Raw genomic sequence first — 22,899 nt, forward strand, 5'->3', positions numbered from 1 at the left:
TGCCAATCATTCTGTCGTACTCATTCACTTATACAGTGAATGTGAATGAATGAATGATTTTTCTCATTTGAACGAGCCAACAATCTATCTGGCTGTATAAACAGGCTACCCGAGAAAATGAGTGTTTTCCCGAACATAAGACCTACCCCGATTTTAGGAGGGGGACTTGAAATATAAGCCAATTCCAGAAAAAAAGCCCTAGCTACACTACATGAAAAACAAAAACAAAAAACAATACTCACCTAGTAGATGGCGTTCAGGGCAGTCATGCTGGGCTGCAGCTCTGCTGCAGGCTTCAGTGTACTCCTGAACGCCAACAGAGCATTTCTTCCTGGTAGTGGGGCTTGAATACCCCGCCTCTAGCAAGCGATTGCTCTGATCGGTTCATCGAGCTCTATGTCAGCCAATCAGAGCCAGCACTTGATTAACTAATCAGAGCCATTCAATGATGATTCAATGAATGGCTGTGATTGGTTAATTGAGTACTGACTCTGATTGGTTCATCGAGCCCCACGTCAGCCAATCAGAGCAATAACTTGCTGGAGGCGGGGTATTCAAGCTCCGCTAGCAGGAAGAAATGCTCTGTCGGCGTTCAGAAGTACACGGGAGTCTGCAGCAGCGCCAGAGACCAGCATAAGGGACCTGAACGCCGGCTTCTAGGTGAGTATTATAAGACACCCCCTGAAAATAAGACCATGTGCCTCTTTTGGGGCAAACATTAATATAAGACAGTGTCTTATTTGGGGGGAAACACTGTATCAGCAGGTCTAAATGGACCCTTGTGGAGGGATAAAGCCAGGCCTTTCTGTTTTGAGTGGCCAAACCCAGCACCATAATAAAGGTGTCAGTTTGATCCTTGTTATGTTACCTCATTTACTACATACTCCAGTCCTGTATCTTACATATTGACCACTTACAGACAACAAATGGTTGGGACAATACTGGATGTAGCCTACTATAGCTGTGTCCCAAAATTGGACAAATTCATGAGGAAACCTGAGGCCAGATGCAAAAATATGGATTTTCAACTATTGTGTAATTACATATTAAAAAGGCCCTCCGATTTCAGAACAAAATTCCATCATGGAACCAGATGGGTTGGGGTTGTATTACCTTTACTTGTTCTTCTCTGCCATCCATCTGATCAGCGGTTTCTTGTCCTGGTTTCTATCCGTTCAAGATGGCTGCTGCAATTTTCTATCAAACTAATACACACTGTGCACTGCTCTCCAATTGGCCAGAGATGATCATGTGAGCAGCTCTGGCCAATCAGAGAGCAGTTATAGTGCATTGGTAATTTAATACTACCAATGCACTGTGAGGATTAGGTAGTCTAAAGATTGTTTCGGCGATTTTGGATGGCTTATAATGGGACCAGAAACCAGCAGATCAGATGGATGGCAGAAAACAACAAGTAAAGGAAATATTACCCCCTCTCGTCTCGGGAAAGAATTTTGTCTTACAAGCAGGGTGGGGCTGAGAGTTTGCTATAATCACTGTAAGGTGATAAAAAGTTATGCAACTTTTTGATAAAAGACTGAAAACCGTAGACAACTAGTCCTGCTTTCAGCCGAAAAGTATGACAAAGTATGACAGTTCATAAAATACAGAAAATTGCCTTGATCGGATACAATAATATCTACTGAAGCTAAAACTAGTTCCATTTCATCAATGAGATTACTAATGGTTGTCTGAAGAATGTCCTGCTTTGCTGGATGCACTTGGGCATGCAAATCATGAAGATGTGCTGCTGGCAGCTCTCTTTGCAATTGACAACCAATGTGCTCAATGGAAAACAAGTCCGGATACACTGCAGGCCATGGTAGCATGGTTAGGTCACAAACGCTGCTCAGATTGAACAAGCAAAATGTGGACTTGCATTGAAAAATGGCTCCTGGGACACTTCGGAGAAATGACCGTACCACTGGTTATACAACCACATCAAAATAACATTGAGCTGTTAGTGTATCTGGAATGAAGACTAGGGAGGTCTGGCTACCATACATTATGCCACTCCACACCATAATCTCGGGCATAGAACCAGTGACACGTTCCCTCATGAAGTCCTCTTCATGGCATTGCCCATGTGGTCTCCAGACCAATCTCCAGCTATCATTGCATCCAAAACAACATTGGAACTCATGACTAAAGAGGATAGATCTCCATTCCAGCCTTCATTGCAGTCTTGCTCTGCCCCATGATAGTCTTTAAGAACAATGGCGTGATGTAAATGGACCACCCATCACTGGACATCTGTCTCACAGCCCAATGCCATCCAAGCATCTTCTGATAGTTTGTGTAGACATTGTTTGACACCCTAGGCTTGGGATGTGACATCCAGTTTCACTTGAAACGGGAGACATCGTACAATCATACCACAAGACTATCTGATTTTTGAGGTTTCATGTATCTAAGATAAAAAAATTGCATTCGATCTATCTGGCTTTTATATCACTGAAGCCCCGTCCCACATGCCACAGATAGGGGCCAGGTGCTTGAAAATTTGATCATTTGCATATCTTAGCAGCACCTTCTACTTCCACTATTGGCATAGCCCTACAGCTTCTTGTTCTTGGTGCTTTAATTTCAATTTTGAGGAGTGTATATCAGAAAGCTCCAAAACTTTTCACTATACTATACAGTATTATATGAAGCTTGAAAATCCTTTAAATGATACCCAACGACATTATGACAGCCCATTGACTAAACATAGCTACTGTATCTCTTACTTTCTAGTACTGTATTAGTTTAAATCTATGATAATTTGCAAAAAGAATTCTCAGTGATCTACAGCACTTTATATCCTGCTGGACAATGATCCTTTCAATCTGATGTTTGTAAAATGGCTTTTTATCAACCCTAAGGATGATGTTCAATTAGCCTACAAAGGGCTAGCAAACACGGTGTTGCAATGACAATAAGAAACAAGGGGAACCCGAGTGCCTGCCAATATCAGGAAGGTGCTTAATTTAAAAGGCAAGTATATTAGATTTTTTTCCATCACTTTTAACACCTTAAAGTGATCCTCTGGTTTTGGGACAAAATTCTGTCCTTGAACAAGAGGGGAGGGGGCTTTATTACCTGCAGTTGACCTAATCTGCCAGTTATCAACCCTGTTTTCGGCTGTCCAAGATGGCCACAGTTTTCCAACTAGTTTATGCACACTGTGTACTGCTCATTGATTGCCAAGGGCTGATCATGTTAGTAGCTCTGCCCAATCAGATAGTATATTGGTAGTCTAACACGGACAATACACTGTAGGGAAATGTGTAGTCTGAAGACTGCATTGACCATCATGACCAAAAAATAGGACCTGTAATTTGGAAGGACATCAAAAGAACATCTGCAAAAAAATATATACCCCCTCCCCCTCTAGTCCTTGAATAAAATTCTGTCTTGAAATCGGAGGGTCACTGTCATTACTTTTAAATCCCTTTAAATACTTATCCCTTTTATTCAGTGAAGCAGACTGTGGAACATTTGAAGCCTACACATTGCTATTGTAGATCTAGAAAGCTGCAGTTTATTGCAGAGTACTGCCGCTAAAAATAAAGATTTTTAGGCGTTATTAAAGTACATGTAATTTTAACAACAAAATGCTTAACTGTTCCTCTGTGTACGCAGCGAATTCTATATTGCGTAGTCTGTCAACATGGCATGCTCTCTATTCACAAGATATGTTAAGGTACAAATAGGATTATAGTTTTCCTTTATAGCTCTGAAGCTATATTTATATTACCAGTAGGGGACTGAAAAGCAACGGTCCACATTAGTCTGTACTTTTTCTGTTTTTCCCACTCAGTAGTGCCAGGTACATAATGTACTGGGTGCACATTAGGTGACTGTACAATACATATGGCTTGTGTATCGGTTTGCGGTTTTCTCTATGGATGCTTAACACCAAACACATCACAAATACCCATAACAGGCATCTCTCGAATTCTTATACAACAGGATTATGAGCAAACCATCCCAAATCAGCAGGATGTAATTATGTTACTATCGCAAACCACCAGGGAAGATACTATTCATGACATGGTCTGGTGTGGCTCGTGGCCTGTACCATGAGCCACACTAGAAAGGCAGCAGGATCTTAGGGAGGTAAAACAAGTGGCTCCAGAGTTGGTGTAAGGAGGGGGGCTTCGGGTTCCTGGAGAACTGGGCTGACTTTCTGTTGGCTATAGGCTCTACAGTAAGGACGGGCTGCATCTCAATGGGGAGGGTGCAGCTGTGCTGGGGAAGAAGATGGCTAGAAGGCTGGAGGAGTATTTCAATAAAGGACTGGGGGTAGGGCAAAAAGAGTAATAAGGGGGAAGACAGTGACCTGGGACCAAGTTTTAGGAATGGGGTTCGAGCGGGGGTGGTGGAGTTAGTACAGTTAGAACGGATAGAACAGCTAATAGGACCATAAGTAGCATAATGAATATAAAGAATAACAAAAACAGTATACATTTTATGGCAACGAATGCAAGAAGTCTGATCAGTAAAGTGGGTGAGCTTGAAGCGAGAATGTCTGAAAAAAAATTCCGACATAGTGGGATTATCAGAAACATGGCTTGATAAGTGCAATTGGGTTGTGAAATTACAGGGCTACAATCTCTTCAAAAGAGATCGTGGCAACCAGAAAGGGGGAGGGCTATGTCTGTATGTTAAATCTTACTTAATGTCGAGGCTACGAGAAGATATAGGTGTAAGAGATAAACACATGGAATTTCTGTGGTTAGAAATACAGAGGGGGAAAAATCAAATTCTGATAGGGCTTTGCTACAGGCCACCAAAAATAAAAAACTGAAAACGTATTAATAAAACAAATAGAAGAGGTATCACACCGCAATAAAGTAATTATTAGAGGAGACTAATTATCCGGATATAATATGGGAAGACGAAACTTGCAAATCTTACAAGGGTGATAGGTTCTTGAGAACAATTAAAGATAACTACCTTACCCAACTTGTGCAGGAGCCAACTAGAGGGAAGCCTGTCCTGGACTTATTATTAACTAACAAACCGAACAGAATCACGGGGGTATAGGTAGGGGAACACTTGGGGAACAGTGACCACAATATAATTAATTTCCAGTTGTCATTCAATAAGAAGCCTCATCAGGGAGAGACAAAAAACTAAACTTTAATAAAACAAAATTTGATTAGCTCAGAACTACTATTGGCAACATTAATTTGGACAGCGTCCTCAAAAATAACAGCACAGATGACAAATGGGAGAAGTTTAAAAACATCCTAATTACTTCATGTCAGCAGTTCATACCCTTTAAAAATAAAAGAACCACAAGTAAAAGGAAACCAATGTGGCTTGACAAGACTGTAAGGGGGGCTATAAGCGTCAGCTGTGGCAGTGCATTCTTTCATCCCCGCGGGAAATCCTCTCATCACTGAACACTGTGACAGTGCTGTCACAGTGTTCAGTAATAAGGGGACTCCCTGTGGGGATTAACAGACAACACACAATGTCTTTTTCTGCGCAGCACGGACCCTACCGGTGCACATTACAGGTACGCATGTTCTATCTTTTGCAGGTGCGAGTATTTTGCGCCTCTAAAAATACGGACATGTGAACACTTCATAGGAAACCAACTGTCCTAATAGGCGCGCCCTAAAAAAAAAGCTTCTCTGGCCGCGGTCTGCGACTGCTCTTACAGCTGCGTTAGGGCTCAGTTCAAGGTTTCCTTTTTGGGAGGAGAGAAATGGAAATAAAACTAAAAAAAAAGTATCAGTTTTTTCCACATTGATTTCAATGTGGTTTAAAAATAAAACAGGAAGTCTGCAGACTGCGCTATTTTTCTGTCCAAAAAGATAACCTGATAGAATGGAAGCAAACAGATCTGTTTTTTTACAATTCATATCAGTGTCTCTCCTCCAAAGACGGAGCAGAGAGATGGAAGCCCTGAACGGAGTCCCACCGCAGGTGTGGGAGCAGCATTACACTATTCACAGTGCCTGGCAAATAATGTGATAATTTTTGCGTGAGTCGTTATTGCTATACCAATTAGGAGTCCTTTTATTTTTACATCATTCATCTCTACTGGGAAAAGGAATTTTGTGTTATATGCATGCACAATGAGCAAACTTATTATTATTATTTTTTTTAAACTTTCTTCCCCCAAATTCTTATTTCAGCTGCACGAGGGGATTAGACTTTGCTATTGCTAGTACAATAGCGTTTAAGTTCTGTCTTTGTAACGCTGACAAACATCCTACTAGACCTTGCCTCTAGATGTAAGGGCTCTATTCAGAAAATGTGACTTGAGTTAGAAATTTTCCATTTTTAAAGACACGAAAATTTCGTAGAGCTAGAAGTTACAGAATGTTCCAGTGTAATAGTTCTCAATTAAAGATGAGCGAGCACCCAAATGCTCGGATCCGCGTTATTAAAGTCGAGCTTTTCGTAAAATTCGAGAGCTCTACTTGAGTAACGAACCCCATTGGCTGCAATGGGAGACTCAAGCATTTTTGTATGTGGGACGCCGGGTCCAGAGCTTTTTTCCCCCCTCGGTTTCGGTCTCTCCCTATCCCCCTCCGTCTCTTAACCCCCTCCCCCCGCCCCTCCCTCTCCTGGGGCAGGGTCAAACACGGCGTGATGCTCGTTCGAGTAACGAGCACCATCGAGTACGCTAATACTCGAACGACCAGCAAGCTTGGCAGAGTACGTTCGCTCAACTCTATTCTCAATGTTTAACTGGCCTCAGTGATTTGTTTTTAAGACCAAGCAAGCTAAACTCTAATCATGACTGGACCACTGCACATGATCCTCTGAGATAAACGTGTCAGGAGGGTGGTGAGACAAGTGCTTCATCCGCAGTGACTAAAGGAAGTATGTAATACTGTAGTGGACCAATTATGCCTTAGAAATTCTGCCTTGTCAATCACCAAAATGACACTCTTCTCAGACACAATTATTTTCATGCTGTTCTAGGCATTTTCTTATGCCATTAGGGACTTTTTGGAGTACAGTCATTGACAATGTCATTTTATGAAATCTCAAGTATAAAAGATTATTCATGTATTCCAGAACAGTGTACAGTATGCTCACAGATGGCACAATATATGGCAATCATATATAACACCGTGTAATGGGATACACGTAAATCATTAAATGGTCACTAACTTTTCTGCTTATATAGTAGCCTGCATGATAACTAGCAAAACTGCTCTTTACTTTATTTACTTGAAATGACTGTTTTATGCTGAAAAATCCCTCTAATGCACTGACCACAAGAGCTAATGCTGAGTTATCTGTTGCTGTTTATTCACATGCACACTGCTCAGTCCTGCTATACACTGTCCTAGATGATACTATGAATTTGTGTGTTACAATTAGCGAGCAGAATCTGTAGTTCTCTGTGCCTCCATATACACCGGTAGAACACAGAAGCAGGCTCCTCCCACCAATCCTGAGAGAACAGAGAATCAAAGATACAGGCTACGGAGAGGAAAAAAAATGGAAAATACAAGATACAAGTCATATAATGGCCAGGTAAAGTGTTAATTTTTCATGTGCACACATTTCAACTTAGTCTGAAAAGTTAAGTATGCTTTCAGCATGACTATACACAGATCAATGTTGACCAAATTCAGAGATTTTGACTGAATGGGTCAGCCATCTAATACGTATGCTGTGTCAGGACTCTTCAGATGTCTGGGGAAAGTAGGGTCACGCATGTAGGATTCAACATGTCCAGTCATTTAATTCTCAGAGAAGATAAGCCACTGCCAAATGGGCAGCTTAAGCCAGAGGTTCCTGACCACTTTCATATTATAACAAAGCCGTGGCTTGTTTTCCTACTATTGTAGCATTCTAGTAAATCTCCTCAACTAGCTGCAGGATAGAGAAGTATTTTCAACCTCAAGAATACCAAACCATGCCATTTTTGCAGTCGAAAATAGTGGAGCGCTAAGAGTAAAGCAAGAGAAAAACTTAACAGGGACTCTCTTGTCTTCCTTAAGGAGCCCCGTAAACAAAGTAATGGGTTCGTAGAGGGAAGCTGACTGATTTCTATACCTACTTTCCTTCCTTCCTGTTCCCAGGCATGCAAGGTCCTCTTCATTACGTGCGTTTGCTTAAGTAGTCCGCTTTATATAATGAGGCACAGCGGCTTTACAGGCAGTGCGGGTAAGTGTAGGGGGGGAAAGTATAAAAATGACATTTTTGGACTTAGCGCCCCTTCTCCAAGCAGCAAATTATCTAATTTATGGGGATCATAGGAGCGGACCGTATTTTTAACGGTTACAAGTGTGCTAATTAGTGAATGTAGCTCCAGATTATAACAGACAGACTAACTCAGGAAGAATAGAAATACATTACGGCACATTTATCCAAGGTCAGCGTTTTACACCCTTAAACATATCTGTTGCTTCTTGAGCCATTCATGTACCTCCTCCAGAAATCTACAACAGGTAAAACGTGCCGTAGTTGTCTGCTATCATTTATGCCAGTTTCGGATATAAATTATAGTGAATCTGAAGAGGTACAGTCTAGCATGCCATCAGCCGTCAAAGTCCTACTCAACTTTTTACAAAAGTGGGGAGGAAGGTGGAAAATGGCAAAAAAGTTTCCATTTTGGGTAAGTGAAACATGCAAAAATGTGCTACATTTTTAACGGCAGAGTTCTAGCATAAAAATGTATATAAATTCCCCAAAAAATGTATTTAAAAAGTAGCTAAACTTTATGTAGATTATTTTTTATCTATAATAAAGGTTCAAGTGTGTGAGTTGTGTTAAAAACTCAAAAAACTAGTTCCTGATGTCAGTGAGTGGCTCCCCTCTTTATAGCACATGTCCTCCCTGGTTTACAGAGCTTGCTGGTATTATATTGCCACTGTAATTTATTGGTGGGCGATATAAATGATGACCTGCAGCTTCCTCGTCAAAGTCAGGTGATCACCAGGGCAGCCTTGGTGGTGTAAGGGGGGGGGGGGGGTTGTACAGTTGGGAAATGCCCATTACTGCAACTGACTTCTTTGAGATTTGAGCTCAAGGAGGTTATCAAGTTCAAACATAGAGTAGGTAACTTTTACAGTCCAACTTACAGCTTCCTTGTCTTGAAGTTCTGCTTCCAGCTCTTGCAATCTTTTACTGAGCTCTTCATTCCTCTCTCGTTCCTTGTCTATCTCATCACATTGTGCTTCCAGCTCTCCAATCTTGAAAACAAAACCAATGGATAGATTTGTTCATAAGAATGAAACAGTGAAGTATAGAGCCCCGTGGCAAGACATCGGACACATTCTGTCTATACTGTCAGATGCTCAGATGTTCTGTACAGTTCTCTTGCAAGCACTTGTTTACATAAACACCTTGTCTTTAATCTAGTTCCTGAAACCCTCAAAGGCAGTGTCCTATGATTAAATATTGCATTTCTCCATTAGATACTGCAAAACAAAACAATTTGTCAATTGGATTTATTAAAGAGGTATTCCAGGATCAGGATAGGTCATCAATAGTTAATTGGTGGGAATCTGCCACTCAGGATCCTGCCAATCAGCTGATCCTCTGGCCTTCTGTCAGTGCAGTTGGGGCCAGACGTCCACATCAGTGGTCAGGGTCGAAAGTGTAACAGATAGCTTTACTCCCATTGAAATCAATGGGAGCAATGCCTTCTATCACACTTCCAGCTCTGACCACAATTGGGAACTAGAAGTATAATGGAAGGCATAGCTCCCCTTCATTTCAATTAGTAAAGTCATCTATTATGCTGCCAGCTCTAAACACTGATGTGGACAGCCAGTCCCACTGATCGGCAGGGATCCTGAGTGGTGGTCCCCGCCCATCAGCTTTTCATAACCCATTCTGAGGATAAGTGACCAATAGTAAATGCCCAGAATACTCCTTTAGAGGGTTTCTAAGCTGAAAAAAAACATTAGATTGGCAAGGAATGGACTAAAATAAATAAGCCAGACTTATTGGTTGAGGTCACCCAGGTCCAGAACTGGAGCCCTGATACCTGCCGCTACGGTCCAGGAAGAAGCTGCAGTGGTCACGTGCGCACTCAGCCAATCACTGGCTTCAGCAGTGAATGGCATGTAACTGCTGAAACCAGTGACTGACCGAATAGTAGCATCTGAATAGTGGGACTGAGCATGTGTGACCAAAGGCACTGAACACATTAGGTGGACGCCCTCAGAAAGGATTAAAAGAACACCAGAGGGCAGCATACAAATACATAACAGTAATATCTACAGACAGAAGAATTATTTTTTTTAATTATTCTACTTGAGTTTAATAAGGCATGTGTATGTCTGTCAATAAAACTGCATTATAGCAAACGATCCCCTCCCAGATTCTGCAATCTACTCTACAACATACAGTACTCTCCAGAAGTTTGGAAACACCCCTTAAGGACTCATATGTCCATGGGTGGGTCATAATCCGCATGCAGGAGCCCGCAGCAGAATCCAACCCTGCCCACGGCCAAAGACCCTGCGTACCTGTCTTGGTCTTCCTTTTTCTGTACTGCGGATGTGTGCGGGAGTACCGGCCGGCACATATGCGCAGTACAGTTTTGTTTTTTTTTTAAACTCCTGCTTTCCCGCGGTTCGTCCGTAATTGACATGGACTTCAATGGAAGCCGTCTGCATGAAATCTGCACTAAAATGGAGCATGCTGCGATTTGTTTTCCGCATGCGGAATCCAGAAAACAAATGCACATGTGTAAATTGAAGTGTGGACTCCCATGCTTCCCTATGGGTGGCTTGAACTGCGGATCATTGCGCAGATTCAGCAAATCAAATCCGCCCGTGGGCATGAGGCAAGTGTAGACTCACAAAGTATTCTCTTAATCTGCATAGCACAGATTTCTTTCTGCATGCAGATTTGAAATCCACATGCAAAAAAAAAAAAGTGATATATCGCTTTAGGCGAATTCCACGCAAATTTGTGTGGAATCCACATCAGGAAATCTGCATGCGAATTTGGCCACCGAGAAGGTATAAGGGCTCAGTCAGACAGGCGTTTTTATGTGCACGTCCTTGCGTTTGCAATCCGCATCTATTAAGAACCAATGCTTTTCAATGGCAGCAGTCATATGCCCAATATTTACCTGTGCAGCGGTAAATATAGGGCAGCAGATTTAAAAACACAAGTAATTGCGGCATCCGTCTTTTTTGGATGTGAAACCCTTTTATGCTGTCACAGCCACGGAGTTCACCTTGTGCTCAATTGGGCTGGCGGCAGCAGCGCCAACCCCATTGAGAACATACAGTGAAGATCATAATCCTCTGGCACAGCTGTGACACAGGAGTGCGATGTTCTCCCATTGAATTCAATGGAGCCGGCGCTACAGCCGGCTCCATTGAAAGCAATGGGCTGCCCGCAAGCCCTGCAGTGATTTTTGGGGAAGGGCTTTAAATATAAGCCATTCCTGAAAATCATCCCTAAAATGTATAAAAAATTCTCAGCTATTGAATGACAGCTAAGAGCTGCCTCGGATTGGTCACAGTTGTCAGCCAATCACAGGCAACCCTTTCAGCAGCCAGGGATTTAAAATCCCCACCCGTTGAAAGCACTTCAGAGCAGTGCAGGGAGAAGACCCGGCTGGATGCGCCTGAGCCCCGCCAGCTTCGGAGAGGTAAGTATATATTTTTTTTACACATTTTAGGGATGATTTTTAGGAAAGGGCTTATATTTAAAGCCCGTCCCCTAAAAATCACTGCAGGGCATGTTGGCAGCCCATTGCTTTCAATTGAATTCAATGGGAGAACATTGCGCTCCTATGCCACAGCTATGATAGCTGTGGCAGAGGATTTCTTCATCTCCGCTGGGAGTCCCCTTGTCACTGGACACTGTGACAATGCTGTCACAGCTGTGGCAGAGGATCGCGATCTTCTCTGTATGTCAATGGGACCGCTGCTGCTGCCGCCGGCCCCACTAACCAAAGGTGAAACCCCTAAATGTGACAGCATCCAGGGGTTTCACATTCAAGAAATTCCCTGTTGCAGCTATCACAGCCACAGCAGGGGATAGCAGGCAGCGCACTTTATGCGTGCATAAACACAGCCAAGTGCGTTTTTTTCAGTGTGATGCCCGCTTCCGTTACGCAATTTTTTTGTGTGTTTGCGTTCTGCGCACAAAAATTTGCACATTAAAATGCCGTCTGACTGAGCCATAAATCTACAATCTAGTTGCAGAATTTAAGGCAGAATCCATGTGGAGAGCCGCAATGTAGATTCTGTTGCATGAACATAGCCTAAAAATGTAAAATTGGGATAGAAAAAAAGAAACAGGAAAAACAAATGATCAAAAATATTGATATTGAATCCACCCTTTGCTTTACGACAGCCTTGCATACTCTCAGCATGTGATGGGTCAACTTCTAAGTTCTTAAGGCCGAGCTCACATAACCATATGGGTAAAGCCCTGAACGACTCACGCAGGGTTTTACCGCTGTGGAGCTGGCTGTGAGCCGGCCGATCGCCACATATGGCAGCGCTATTGTACTGCACATGACAGCGTATCTCACACATGCTGCCATGCCATGCAGTCTTCCTGGGTTTTTTTTGTTTAAATTTCCCATGCTGTCACTTCACAGCGACGCAAATGTACGCCGCCCATACGCAATGTAATTACATGTTGCTCACATGTGCATAGAGAATAAAGAACTCTCTCTCGAGCAAAGTAAAGCATGCGTTTTTTTGCGCTTCCGTGTTACACAATTCATACGCATTCACGTGAGCGAAACAGTGTAAAGCAATGTATTTGATTGTCAGCGAATTTTGGTACATATGGCTTTTGGATTGCTTTCTATTGTTTTTGCCAGGAAAATAGCATTAATAATTAAAATTATTTTTATGATTTCACCATGTGCGCTAAATGTTAAATATTTTCACTATCTGGGTCGTTATGAACGTGGTAATAACTAATTTTGTGTTCATTTTTCAAAATTATTTTTTGTATTTGGTCCATTTAGAAAGGTGTTTTGTGAGAGAAAATGTGTGTTTTTTTAAACTGTTTTTTTTTCCTTTAGACTTTATTGAACTTTTTTAATGCAATTTTTTAGTCCCTGAAGGGGAGTTGATGATGTGATCATTTATTGCTGGGATAGTACACTGTATTACTTATGTAGTGCATTCTACTAAGCTTATGACAGCAGCCTATTAGGCTTTGTCAGAGGCGGGGCCTAATAGGTTGAGGTACATGACGGACATGAAGGACTTTGTCAGGCTTTTACCTGTCATGGGAACCCATTAGTACCTTGCCATCACGCTGTGGGAAGTCAATGAGTGTCAGGAGTTCCCTCTCCCTCTTATCTGCTTAATATGCTGCAGTTATTGTAAGGGGTTAAACTGCCAGGATCTCAGCTTTCCCCCCTCCTGGCGGGAGGTTAGCTGTATGCGCAGGTTTAAAGCCCACCAGTGAGGTCAGTAAAAAGGCGTATTAGCTGCCTGTCACTAAGGGGTTGAAAATGGGATCTCACATAAACTGACACTGTGGACAGATATAAATAATAAGAACGAAGGATGACCAGTGGATTTAATTACAATACATAACAGGTAATATAACCCAAGTGACATAACCAAAAGGATACCAGTATTAGTTCTATGTGAGATCAATTAGCAAAGCAAAAAAGTTTTCTACAGCAGTTTGTCAATGAAAACCTATGAGTAGCAAACAGCTAACCTCCTAGTACTAAGTAACAGAAAAAATATCACATTGTTTCAGTAGGACTATTCAAAAAAAAATAACAAAAACAGTAATGCACCCTTGAAAATATATTGTCTTAGTAAGAGTGTCCTTTATCCCTGTGACCCAATACTCATTTCACCCTGTTTCGTCAGGAGGCATCAGAGACATGTGAGAAGTTTTGATTGGTGAAGGTCTGGGTGCAGAAACCCCCTCCAATCAATGAAGTGAAGAGGTAGAAACAGTCAGGCAAACACTCTCCTCGCTATCTGACCACAGGCCCATAGAAAGTCTATGAGCTTGTCTATAACTAGCAAAAATATATAGCACCAGGCTGTTTCTCCACTGCAATTGGTAGGAAAGTCCCAACAGCTAAACCCAGACCAATAAAAACTTCTGACATATCAAAAAAGTTCTGAAAGTACAGTTACACTTTCAGTTTTCCATCTGCCCGTTTCTGATTATCTTCTCTTTCCTTGGGATCTTGTGACATCACATGGTCATATTGTCTAATAGCTGGCACAGATAGTACATTACTATGGACAAAACCATTACTGCTATCTACAGCTATTGGAAGATACCACAAGAAACACAACGTGGAAGACAGGTCACAAGATTCAAGGGACTGCATGGGTATGACAGATCGTTGGTGGGGGTCAGGAGGATTGCAGTACATAGCAATTCCTTTATTATTACAGCACGCATGGCCACGCTATCACTTTAATACTCCGAAATATTAAAAATGAGCCGGCCTCTGCTGGAAAACACAGTTTATACAAGAGCAAAACAAAAAGCAGGCAGAAATTGCAAGTATGAGCTAATGTCACTTCAATTAAGCACAAGTGGGTTAATACACTCAAATAAATCCCTTCCTTGCTGCCATACAATATACCCTTGATGACTGAGTTCAAGCCTGCAATCCCAACAAACAACTGTGCCCTATCATTTTATTTAGTTCGGAATTAAAAACTGTAACATGTATTTAGATTTTAAAGCCGAAAACAAAATTGAATGGTAGAATACAGAAGCAAGCTGTTCTATGAAATATTTATAAAAATCACTTTCCATTTATTTAATAGGCTCACGGAAATGTTTCAGAAAATTGAAGCAAGCAGGAGGGAAGTTTGGGAGATGTGCTGGCTATTAATAAAGTCTAAGGACACACATGGTACACTTTAGGATATCATACAATTTTAATAAGGACACTTGGCAAGCCCAGAATGAAAGGAAAATGGAAAAAAAACATTACTGTTTGGGATAAAATAGTAAAAGTAATAGAAAGAAAAATAAAACATAATTACGAATATAAAAAGAAAAACATGAAACTCTCTGGCGAAATGCTTTCTCTATATTATACTCCATTTGTTTTCAGTGTACCCCGTTTCCCCGAAAATGAGATCAACCCCAAAAATAAGACCTAGCTCAATTTTGGGGGGAGGCTTGAAATATAAGCCCTACCCCAAAAATACAACCTAGTTACACTACATTAAAAAAAGGAATACATTAACTAGCAGGCTCGGTCTAGGTCCCTCCCGCTGCTCTCTAGAGGTTCGGCGTGGTTCCCGCAGTCCTCAGTGGCTTATATATAAATCACTTTCTGGTTACGGGATTCATAAATCCCCATCCAGGAAGCAATGGCTGTGATTGGTTCTTTGACCGCTGCTCAGCCAATCAATGCAGGCTGGATGAACCAATGCAATTGCTGTGATTGGCCGCGGCTCAGCCAATTTATAAATTCCACCTCTACAATGCAATGGCTGTTGATTGGCTGCGCAGCGGTGGAAGATCCAATCAATGCAGCACTGTATAAACCAATCACAGCCATCGCATTAGTTGATTCAGCATTGTATTCATTGGCTGAGCAGAGGTCAAAAAAACAATCAACAATCAACAGTAATCGCCGCCTGGAGGCGGGATTAATAAATCCCGTAATCAGAAAGTGATGTTGTATGAGTTGCAGAGGACTGCAGGAAGCATGTCAGAGTTGTGGAGAGCAGCGGGAGGGACCTGGACCGAACCTGCTAGGTAAGTATAATAAGACTTCCCCTGAAAAGAAGACCTAGTGCCTCTTTTGGTGCAAAAATTAGTAAGATCTTATGAAAGAGTTAGTTTTCTGGCTGATTCCTGGTTAGGAATATGGTCATCTGCTCAAAAATGTTTACCTCCTTGTAAAAACGGTTATTGCTCTCAGTAAAAGAAACAAAATAATCTTGCAGATAGCATACCTTTAAATGGCTAACAAAACGAAATTATGTTAATAGCAAGCTTTCAAGACTACTTTGGTCTCTTCATCAGGCTGGTATGATAGGGTATCTGAAGAAACACATTTTATATAGACAGAACATTTAAAACAAAATCTTGTAGAGATAGTACTTGTTAATGGCCAACAAAGAGAAATTATGTTCACAGCAAGCTTTTGAGATTACCTAGGTTTCTTAATGAGGCCGTTACAAAAAAAAATACCTGAAGAAACACGTACATATGCAGTGTGTGTCTGTATCTTCAGATACACCATGTAACTGTAGTGTAGAGGATTGTACACTCCATAGAGAACTGTAGGCTCTGGGTGATATATATAATATATGTCCATGTCATTGTAATATACAAATTTGTTATTGGTCAACCACACTTTACTGGTACATGTTACAGACTAGTTTTTTAGCATGAGGTGGCTAGTTAGATGAGAAATAGGCAGTGATAGGAAGAAAGGTTTTACTTGCGAGTTGGTGGAGTGTAGAAAGGTAGAAGCCTAGGGGGTCTGTGGGTTGCACACTGTGGACTGAGACACTATGGACTGAGAAAGAGGGAAACCGAGAGAAAAACAACAGCTGGGAACCAGTGCAGTGGGAAGGAGAGAAAGTGTGAGTACCCTAAAACGTCTGTATTTCTAAGCAATAGAAAAGAAAAGAAGAGAAATGAATAAGCTTCAGCAAGAATCTAGAGTAAACATAAATCACTAAGGAAATCACAGTACTTGAAAGAATAGAAGAAAATCAAAGACTAAAGTAACTGTAATGCTTGCTAAGAAAGGAAATGCAGGAAGCCAGAGAATAGAAGAAACCAGAGAAAGAGAAGCAGGATGGCAAAGCATAGAGGGTAGGAAGAAATCCAGTGCTCATTCACTGAAGGACGAGTCCATTTGTTGTGCAGATAGAAATTCTGCACTTCATACCTGCATATGCTCCAATTGTACTGTTACCACCGCTAGGTAAAGTGAACTAAGGAATGCACCTTAAAGCTACGTAACTGTGAATTGTACTGAAAAATGCAAAGTGATCATAATCTGCACTAAATAAGCTGAATATTCTTGTTGTTCAAAAGAAATAAACTGTTCAATGTTTTCACAGCTACTTTTGCCTCCTGGAGTCCCTTCCCGCCACTCACCATCCCCACTACACTTCAGGGGAAAGAAATGTTTTATTTTATTTTCCTAATTTTTATATTATTTTGTCCAGCACAGGCCTTGGCCTGTATACGGACTGGCATCACACTCTTCACAATTACCCTTTTACACTGTGATGAACCGTACCAGAAACGCATCTTTCCTAGTTGAATAGAGCAACGGTGCCACCGTGACAACCCTGTTCTTTTCCGCTGCTCCCGACCTAGTTCAATACCTGAGCAAAAATCAAAAATAGTATTTATTTACATATGTTAATACTTAAATCGGGCCTCCTTTAGCCTTAATGACATTGGATATACTCTGTGGCATATTTTCTACTAACGTCTGATACACTTCAACTGGTATTTTCCTACATTCATCCTGCAGATATCCGAGTTCTTGGATTGCAAGATATTGGAGGTTATGTTCTAAGCCTTCTAAAGTGGAATTTGCAGACTGTTTAAACCATATTATACACATGGGAGAACTGCCATTGACAAAGAATCCTATCACCCCTTCATTCAAACTTGGTACTATTGGTCCTTGTTCCATTCCACTACAGCATGCATGTCAAACAAGGCCTGCCACCTCACTTTATGTGGCCTGCCAGCCATGCATCAACCAAACAAGCATTCTTATTCATCCAGCCTGCAACACTGGTCCGGAGGCAGTGCAGAGTTTGTGACCACTGAGCTCTGCCCCCCCCTGATGTCTGTGTGAGTTGACCTGAATGCCAGAGGCCAATATTGGGGTTGCTATTACGGTACTGCTGGGACTACTATGGGTCACTTACCACTGGGGCCAATATAGGATACACTACTACTTATGAGCCTCGTGTGGCGCAGAGTTTAAGCTCTCACCTACGACCTGAAGGTTGCAAGTTCGATCCCCGCGCGAGTCAGGTAGCCGGCTCAAGGTTGACTCAGCCTTCCATCCTTCCGAGGTCGGTAAAATGAGAACCCAGCTTGGTGGGGGGTAATAAGTAATAATTATCTGAAAGCGCTGCGGAATAAGTTGGCGCTATACAAATACTAAGATTTATTTATTTATTTATGGAGCCTCCAATATAGGGGACACTATTACTACTGGGGCCACTATGTGGGTCAGTATTACTAATGGGGCCACAATAGGTGTCACTATTACTATACAGTCTTACAATTACAATCAGCCTCTTAAAAGCAACCATAAGGCTGATGTGGCCATGCATGATTGGGTACTTAATACTTGCCCCCCTTTGCCTTTTTTTCCTCTTCCTGGTTTTTCCATGTTTAAGTTTTTCATGTTTTTCCTTACTGTACCTCTGTTATTGAGAATATACTTACCTATGGATACTGGACTCTTAAGGCCCATTTAGACAACAATTATCCCTCAAAATTCGGTCAAAAGCCATCTTTTGAGCGATATATCTAAATGCGCTGCCATCATGCATGGTTCTGATAGATAGGCTCACTGCAGAGAATCGTGGCAAATCGCAGCATGCAGCGATTTGAATCCCGGGAGCGGAGAATTGCTATGATTCTCTGCTTGCGGACGTCTGGCTGCGCTTTCTATAGTTAAGTTTATGGGAAGCGTTGACTGCGTTACCTGCGGCCGAATTCTCGCTGTAGATAACACAGTGACATATCGCCTGTGGACAAGAGGCCATAGGGTGTGCATATTTATGCAACTACATTTTTAGTAATCATTGGACAGTTGAGAAATGGAAGAATGTTCTATGGAGTGACAAATCATTCTACTCTATCTTCAAGTCAGATGGACGTACCTGGCGTGGAGGAGCCTGGGGAACACCTTTTGCCTGAGTGTGTTGGGCCAAGAATTAAGTACAGCGGAAGTTCCGTTATGGTCTGGAGATGTTTTACGTGGCAGAAGTGTACTGTGACACTCTAGACTATATGCTGCTGACAATGTGACAATACTCTGGGAATGGTCAGCGATACTTGGGAAAAGACAACCTTTAGGCTGGGTTCACACAGGGCGGATTTGCCGCGGTTTTGCCACAGCAGATCCGCCCGCGGCCGCTAATCTCGGGATTAGCCAGCCATGTGGATGAGATTTCTCAGAAATCTCGTCCACACGGGACGGCTAATCTGCTGCGGTAAATCCGGTTGAAACCGCGGCTGCGGGCGCCGCAGCCGCGGTTTCAAAAGTTGCAGCATGTCTATTTACCTTTCCTTTTTTCTTTATTTACGTCGCGGCCACGCTCTCCTCTATGGGAGCACTGGCCGCAACGGAAAAGCATGCGGCCGAGCCGCTTCAAAGCCGCCGCGGTTCTCCCGGCGGAAATCACGCGGTTTTTGCTGCGGCCAAACCGCGAGATTTCCAATGGGAATCCGCCCTGTGTGAACCCAGCCTTAGTGTCCCAAAACGTCATTCTGGACCCTTCCATAATTGTCATACATGTCTGTCTTATGTGGATGCACTGTGCAAAGCTGTCATGTCTATTTTCTGTATGTGTATTGCACAGCTGCAGCGTCCGAACAGTTAACGCCCTCAAAATTATTGCCTGTGAGCTCTGCTGCTGAATGTATCTATCTTACAGTGTCATGTGACGTGGTGTGGATCAATCTATAAGTATGAGTGATCAGATTTCAGAGAAGGGTTCTGTCTTTTGCTGCTGAGGAGCACCCATCTAACACCTGAGGGTTTGCTATCACAGAGGCACATGAGGGCACCATCAGCCCTTGTGTCACTGAAAATGGAGAAGGAAAGACTTACCAATTGTATGTGAAGCACATGAGTGAGTCTAAATGTTTCTTCCCCAAAAGTCCTATTCCAGAAGAGCCATTGTAAGTAACGACCGTTTCTAGTGATTATACGCCCAGTGGGCGTGCAGGATACCTGTTCAAACCATATGGTACTCATATTGTGCTGCTGACAACTTCTTTGCCTAGTGACTATATGTATGTGCAGAAGACCTGTGCGGCGCGAGCACGCCGGAGCGGCCCCTTCAGCACAAGCGCGTCTAATCCAGGGAGAAGGCAGCTTTGGTCGGCGCCATGGAGACGGGGACGCCAACACCGGAGGGGGTAAGTGTATAACTTCTGTATGGCCAATATTTAATGCACGATGTATATTACAAAGTGCATTAATATGGCCATACAGAAGTGCTTAACACCACTTGCTATCGCGGGACAACCCCTTTAAGTCTGTTTATGATTCCTATGTGGCCATCTGAAGTCTGGCTCACCATATAGTGTTACATCTTTAACTGACACCCATACATGCTGAAGTCTATGAGAGCGCGGTGATAATTACTGCCATTCCCTGGCCATTGACTTTCATGTCAAGCTTTCTGAATAAGTACTAAATTTGTCTGCACTGTAAAATCTGCCTGCTGAAGTTTGGTGTACCATGTTTAAAAAAGTCACTAGTAAAGTTTTTACTGGGCCTCTACTGTTCCGGAGGACCCAAGGTACTATACACTTGTCCAGTGTTATTTATCGGCCGTGTATGAATGCCGGTGTGTGAATGGTGGCGTCACGAACAGACAACTACAACCCCCCTCATATCTGTTATTACGTAAAGTCACACTCAGTGTATCTGTTACAAGTTGGCAGTCACTCACAGGAGATATACATATCAAACCGTTACAAACGCTGGTTTAAGGATATAGATTCTTTACAATTGAACTAGTCTGCACAGAGTCCCGCCCTGAACCCTACGGAATATCTTTGGGATGAATTGCAAAGTCAAGTCAGGAAATATGAACAGCGTCCATTTTATTTGAGAGAACTTGCCAGATGTTTGCAGAACGAATGAATGGGAATCCCAGCTAAAGTGTATCAGAAGCTAGTAGAAAGTATACCATGGATAGTATCCAATGTCATTATGGTCAATGTCAGAAGAGCCCACTAAGTATTAACATATGCAAATACTACTTCTGATTCCTACACAAGCACCCACACACTTTTGGTAGGACAGTGTACCTTGTTATAGGAGCCCGATAAAGACTCTTCAGTATTCTCTTGCTGTAATATTTCTTTTGGTTAGCCATTAAGTAGTAGTATATCTACAAGATTTTGTTTCTCTTACTGATAGCAATAACATTTTTTACTTCTGACTTACATGGTACCAAATTTCTCTTTTTCTCCTTGCAAGAGAAAGCAGCTTTAAGACTCGTAATGAAGAAGCTGAGCTATAGACTGTTCCCAACTTTTATTCTAGGCTACAAGTTCAGGAAAGCTTAATGTCCAACATTACATGATTTTCCACAAACCGAAATCAGCCACTCAGTAATGAACACAGATAGTATAACCTTCAGGCAGTCTCGAGTACAAGACCCACTATGAAGATCAATCATATCTGCACACTTTACCTTGTTCCTGAGTTGGTCATTCTCATCTTTACATGCTAGAAACTCTTGCTTCCAATGTTCTACACTTGCAATAGAGTCTTGTAGTGCCAAGGATAGTCGGGCATTACTTTCTCTCAACGTTTCTAGTTCCGTTTCCCATTTCTTTACATTGGAGGAGCTGGAAAAAAAAAAAAAAAAAAAACATAAAATAAGAGTCTTCGGTAAATGTCGTCAACCTTTTTCTTGGCATATCAGACAAATGCATATTATTTGCTTGTGTTCTGAAACGTAGCTACAGCATCATGTTCTACTATAACGTGCTGACCTCAGATCATTCTGCGCATTCAATATGACAAATTCTTTAAGATGTTCATGTGTTATATGTTGAAGCCCCTCAAATCCTAATTTAGGACAGTGTTTTAAGGATATGTTCCCTTTTGAACATCATTCCACAGTTTACATCTTGAGGCTGTTGGGTGGCACCAAGCAGGTTACAATAACTGCTCATACGCGGCTATCAGTGTGAATTATTATAACCAGTAATGGCTCTCTCACACGAGTGTACTTTGTCGCACACAGCAAATATGCAATGCCGTGTACTTGCTGCATGCCGACAATTCCCATACGCTATCTGGGCGTGTATTCGCCCATAATGCGCGCCAAGATAGTGCAGGCCGCTATTTTTTTTTTCACGCATTTCGCGAGCCGTGTAGGAGAGGCACAATCGAAAGTCAATGTGAGATTGGTACTGCATATTACGTGTGCAAAAACTGCGCACGTAATACACGTAGCATACGCTCATGTGAGATAGCCCTTAGAAAAATTATATATTGTTTTCAGCAGCTTTGTAAGCAATGTCTACAGTACTGAACACACTTCTAATACAATTGCTTTCTGGCATCTGTTAGATCGGCTTTAACAAGTGTCCGTATTGATCGGCGCTGCAGTAATTCTAGCGTTCCATTCACGATGTCAAATAATCATACATTGTATGGTGTAATATAATGGTCTCTTGCACGGTAATCAGCAAATATAGCAGACTATATAGTCATTGTTGTTGCCTGTTTTCTTCCATTATAAAGTATTATTTACTTCACAAGTTAAATATTGAATTCTGTCATTCCTAGGTATTATACATTGATCCCTAGTAAACCATCTTATACTGTGCACGGGAAGGTAATATGTACATCATATTAGACATATTGGTATTGAATACTAACTAGCCCATACACATTAGGGTAGGAACTTCCTAAACTGTTCCAACTACATATTCAGAAGATATACAGCTGTAAAAGGTCATACACAAAGTCAAACTGCTTTCACTCTAGTGTACCTGACTATCGGAGCCCTAAAAGTTGGACTGAAAGTGCCAATAAAAGTCAAGAAATTCCAGGAGAAAGCCATTCATTCTTAGGTAAATACAAGTATGTTGGAGGATTCTGTTATAGCTCCTGCACACTGGTGAAAGCGATATCGGGCTGTGATTCATGGCCCGATATTGCCCTCGCAATCCTTCTGAAAACCACTGGATGTGAGGAGATTTCACATGGAAACAGCCTTGCATCCCTGCAGGGCTGAAGGAATCCCCCATAGC

The 22,899-nt window shown here is 42.0% G+C and overlaps 1 protein-coding gene across 1 annotated transcript in view; it reads right to left on the bottom strand.

The window, feature by feature from the left end:
- HOMER2 (homer scaffold protein 2) overlaps positions 1-22,899 on the bottom strand; it is a 167,871-nt gene that overhangs the window by 21,177 nt on the left and 123,795 nt on the right. Inside the window, exons 6-7 of the mRNA XM_066592666.1 lie at positions 21,327-21,483; positions 9,045-9,155 (exon numbers count right to left, since the gene is read on the bottom strand). Coding sequence (XP_066448763.1) covers positions 9,045-9,155; positions 21,327-21,483 — 268 coding nt within the window. The remainder of the gene's footprint in view (positions 1-9,044; positions 9,156-21,326; positions 21,484-22,899) is intronic.

Source organism: Eleutherodactylus coqui, chromosome 2 (genome assembly GCF_035609145.1).
Source record: "Eleutherodactylus coqui strain aEleCoq1 chromosome 2, aEleCoq1.hap1, whole genome shotgun sequence".
NCBI lineage: Eukaryota > Metazoa > Chordata > Amphibia > Anura > Eleutherodactylidae > Eleutherodactylus > Eleutherodactylus coqui.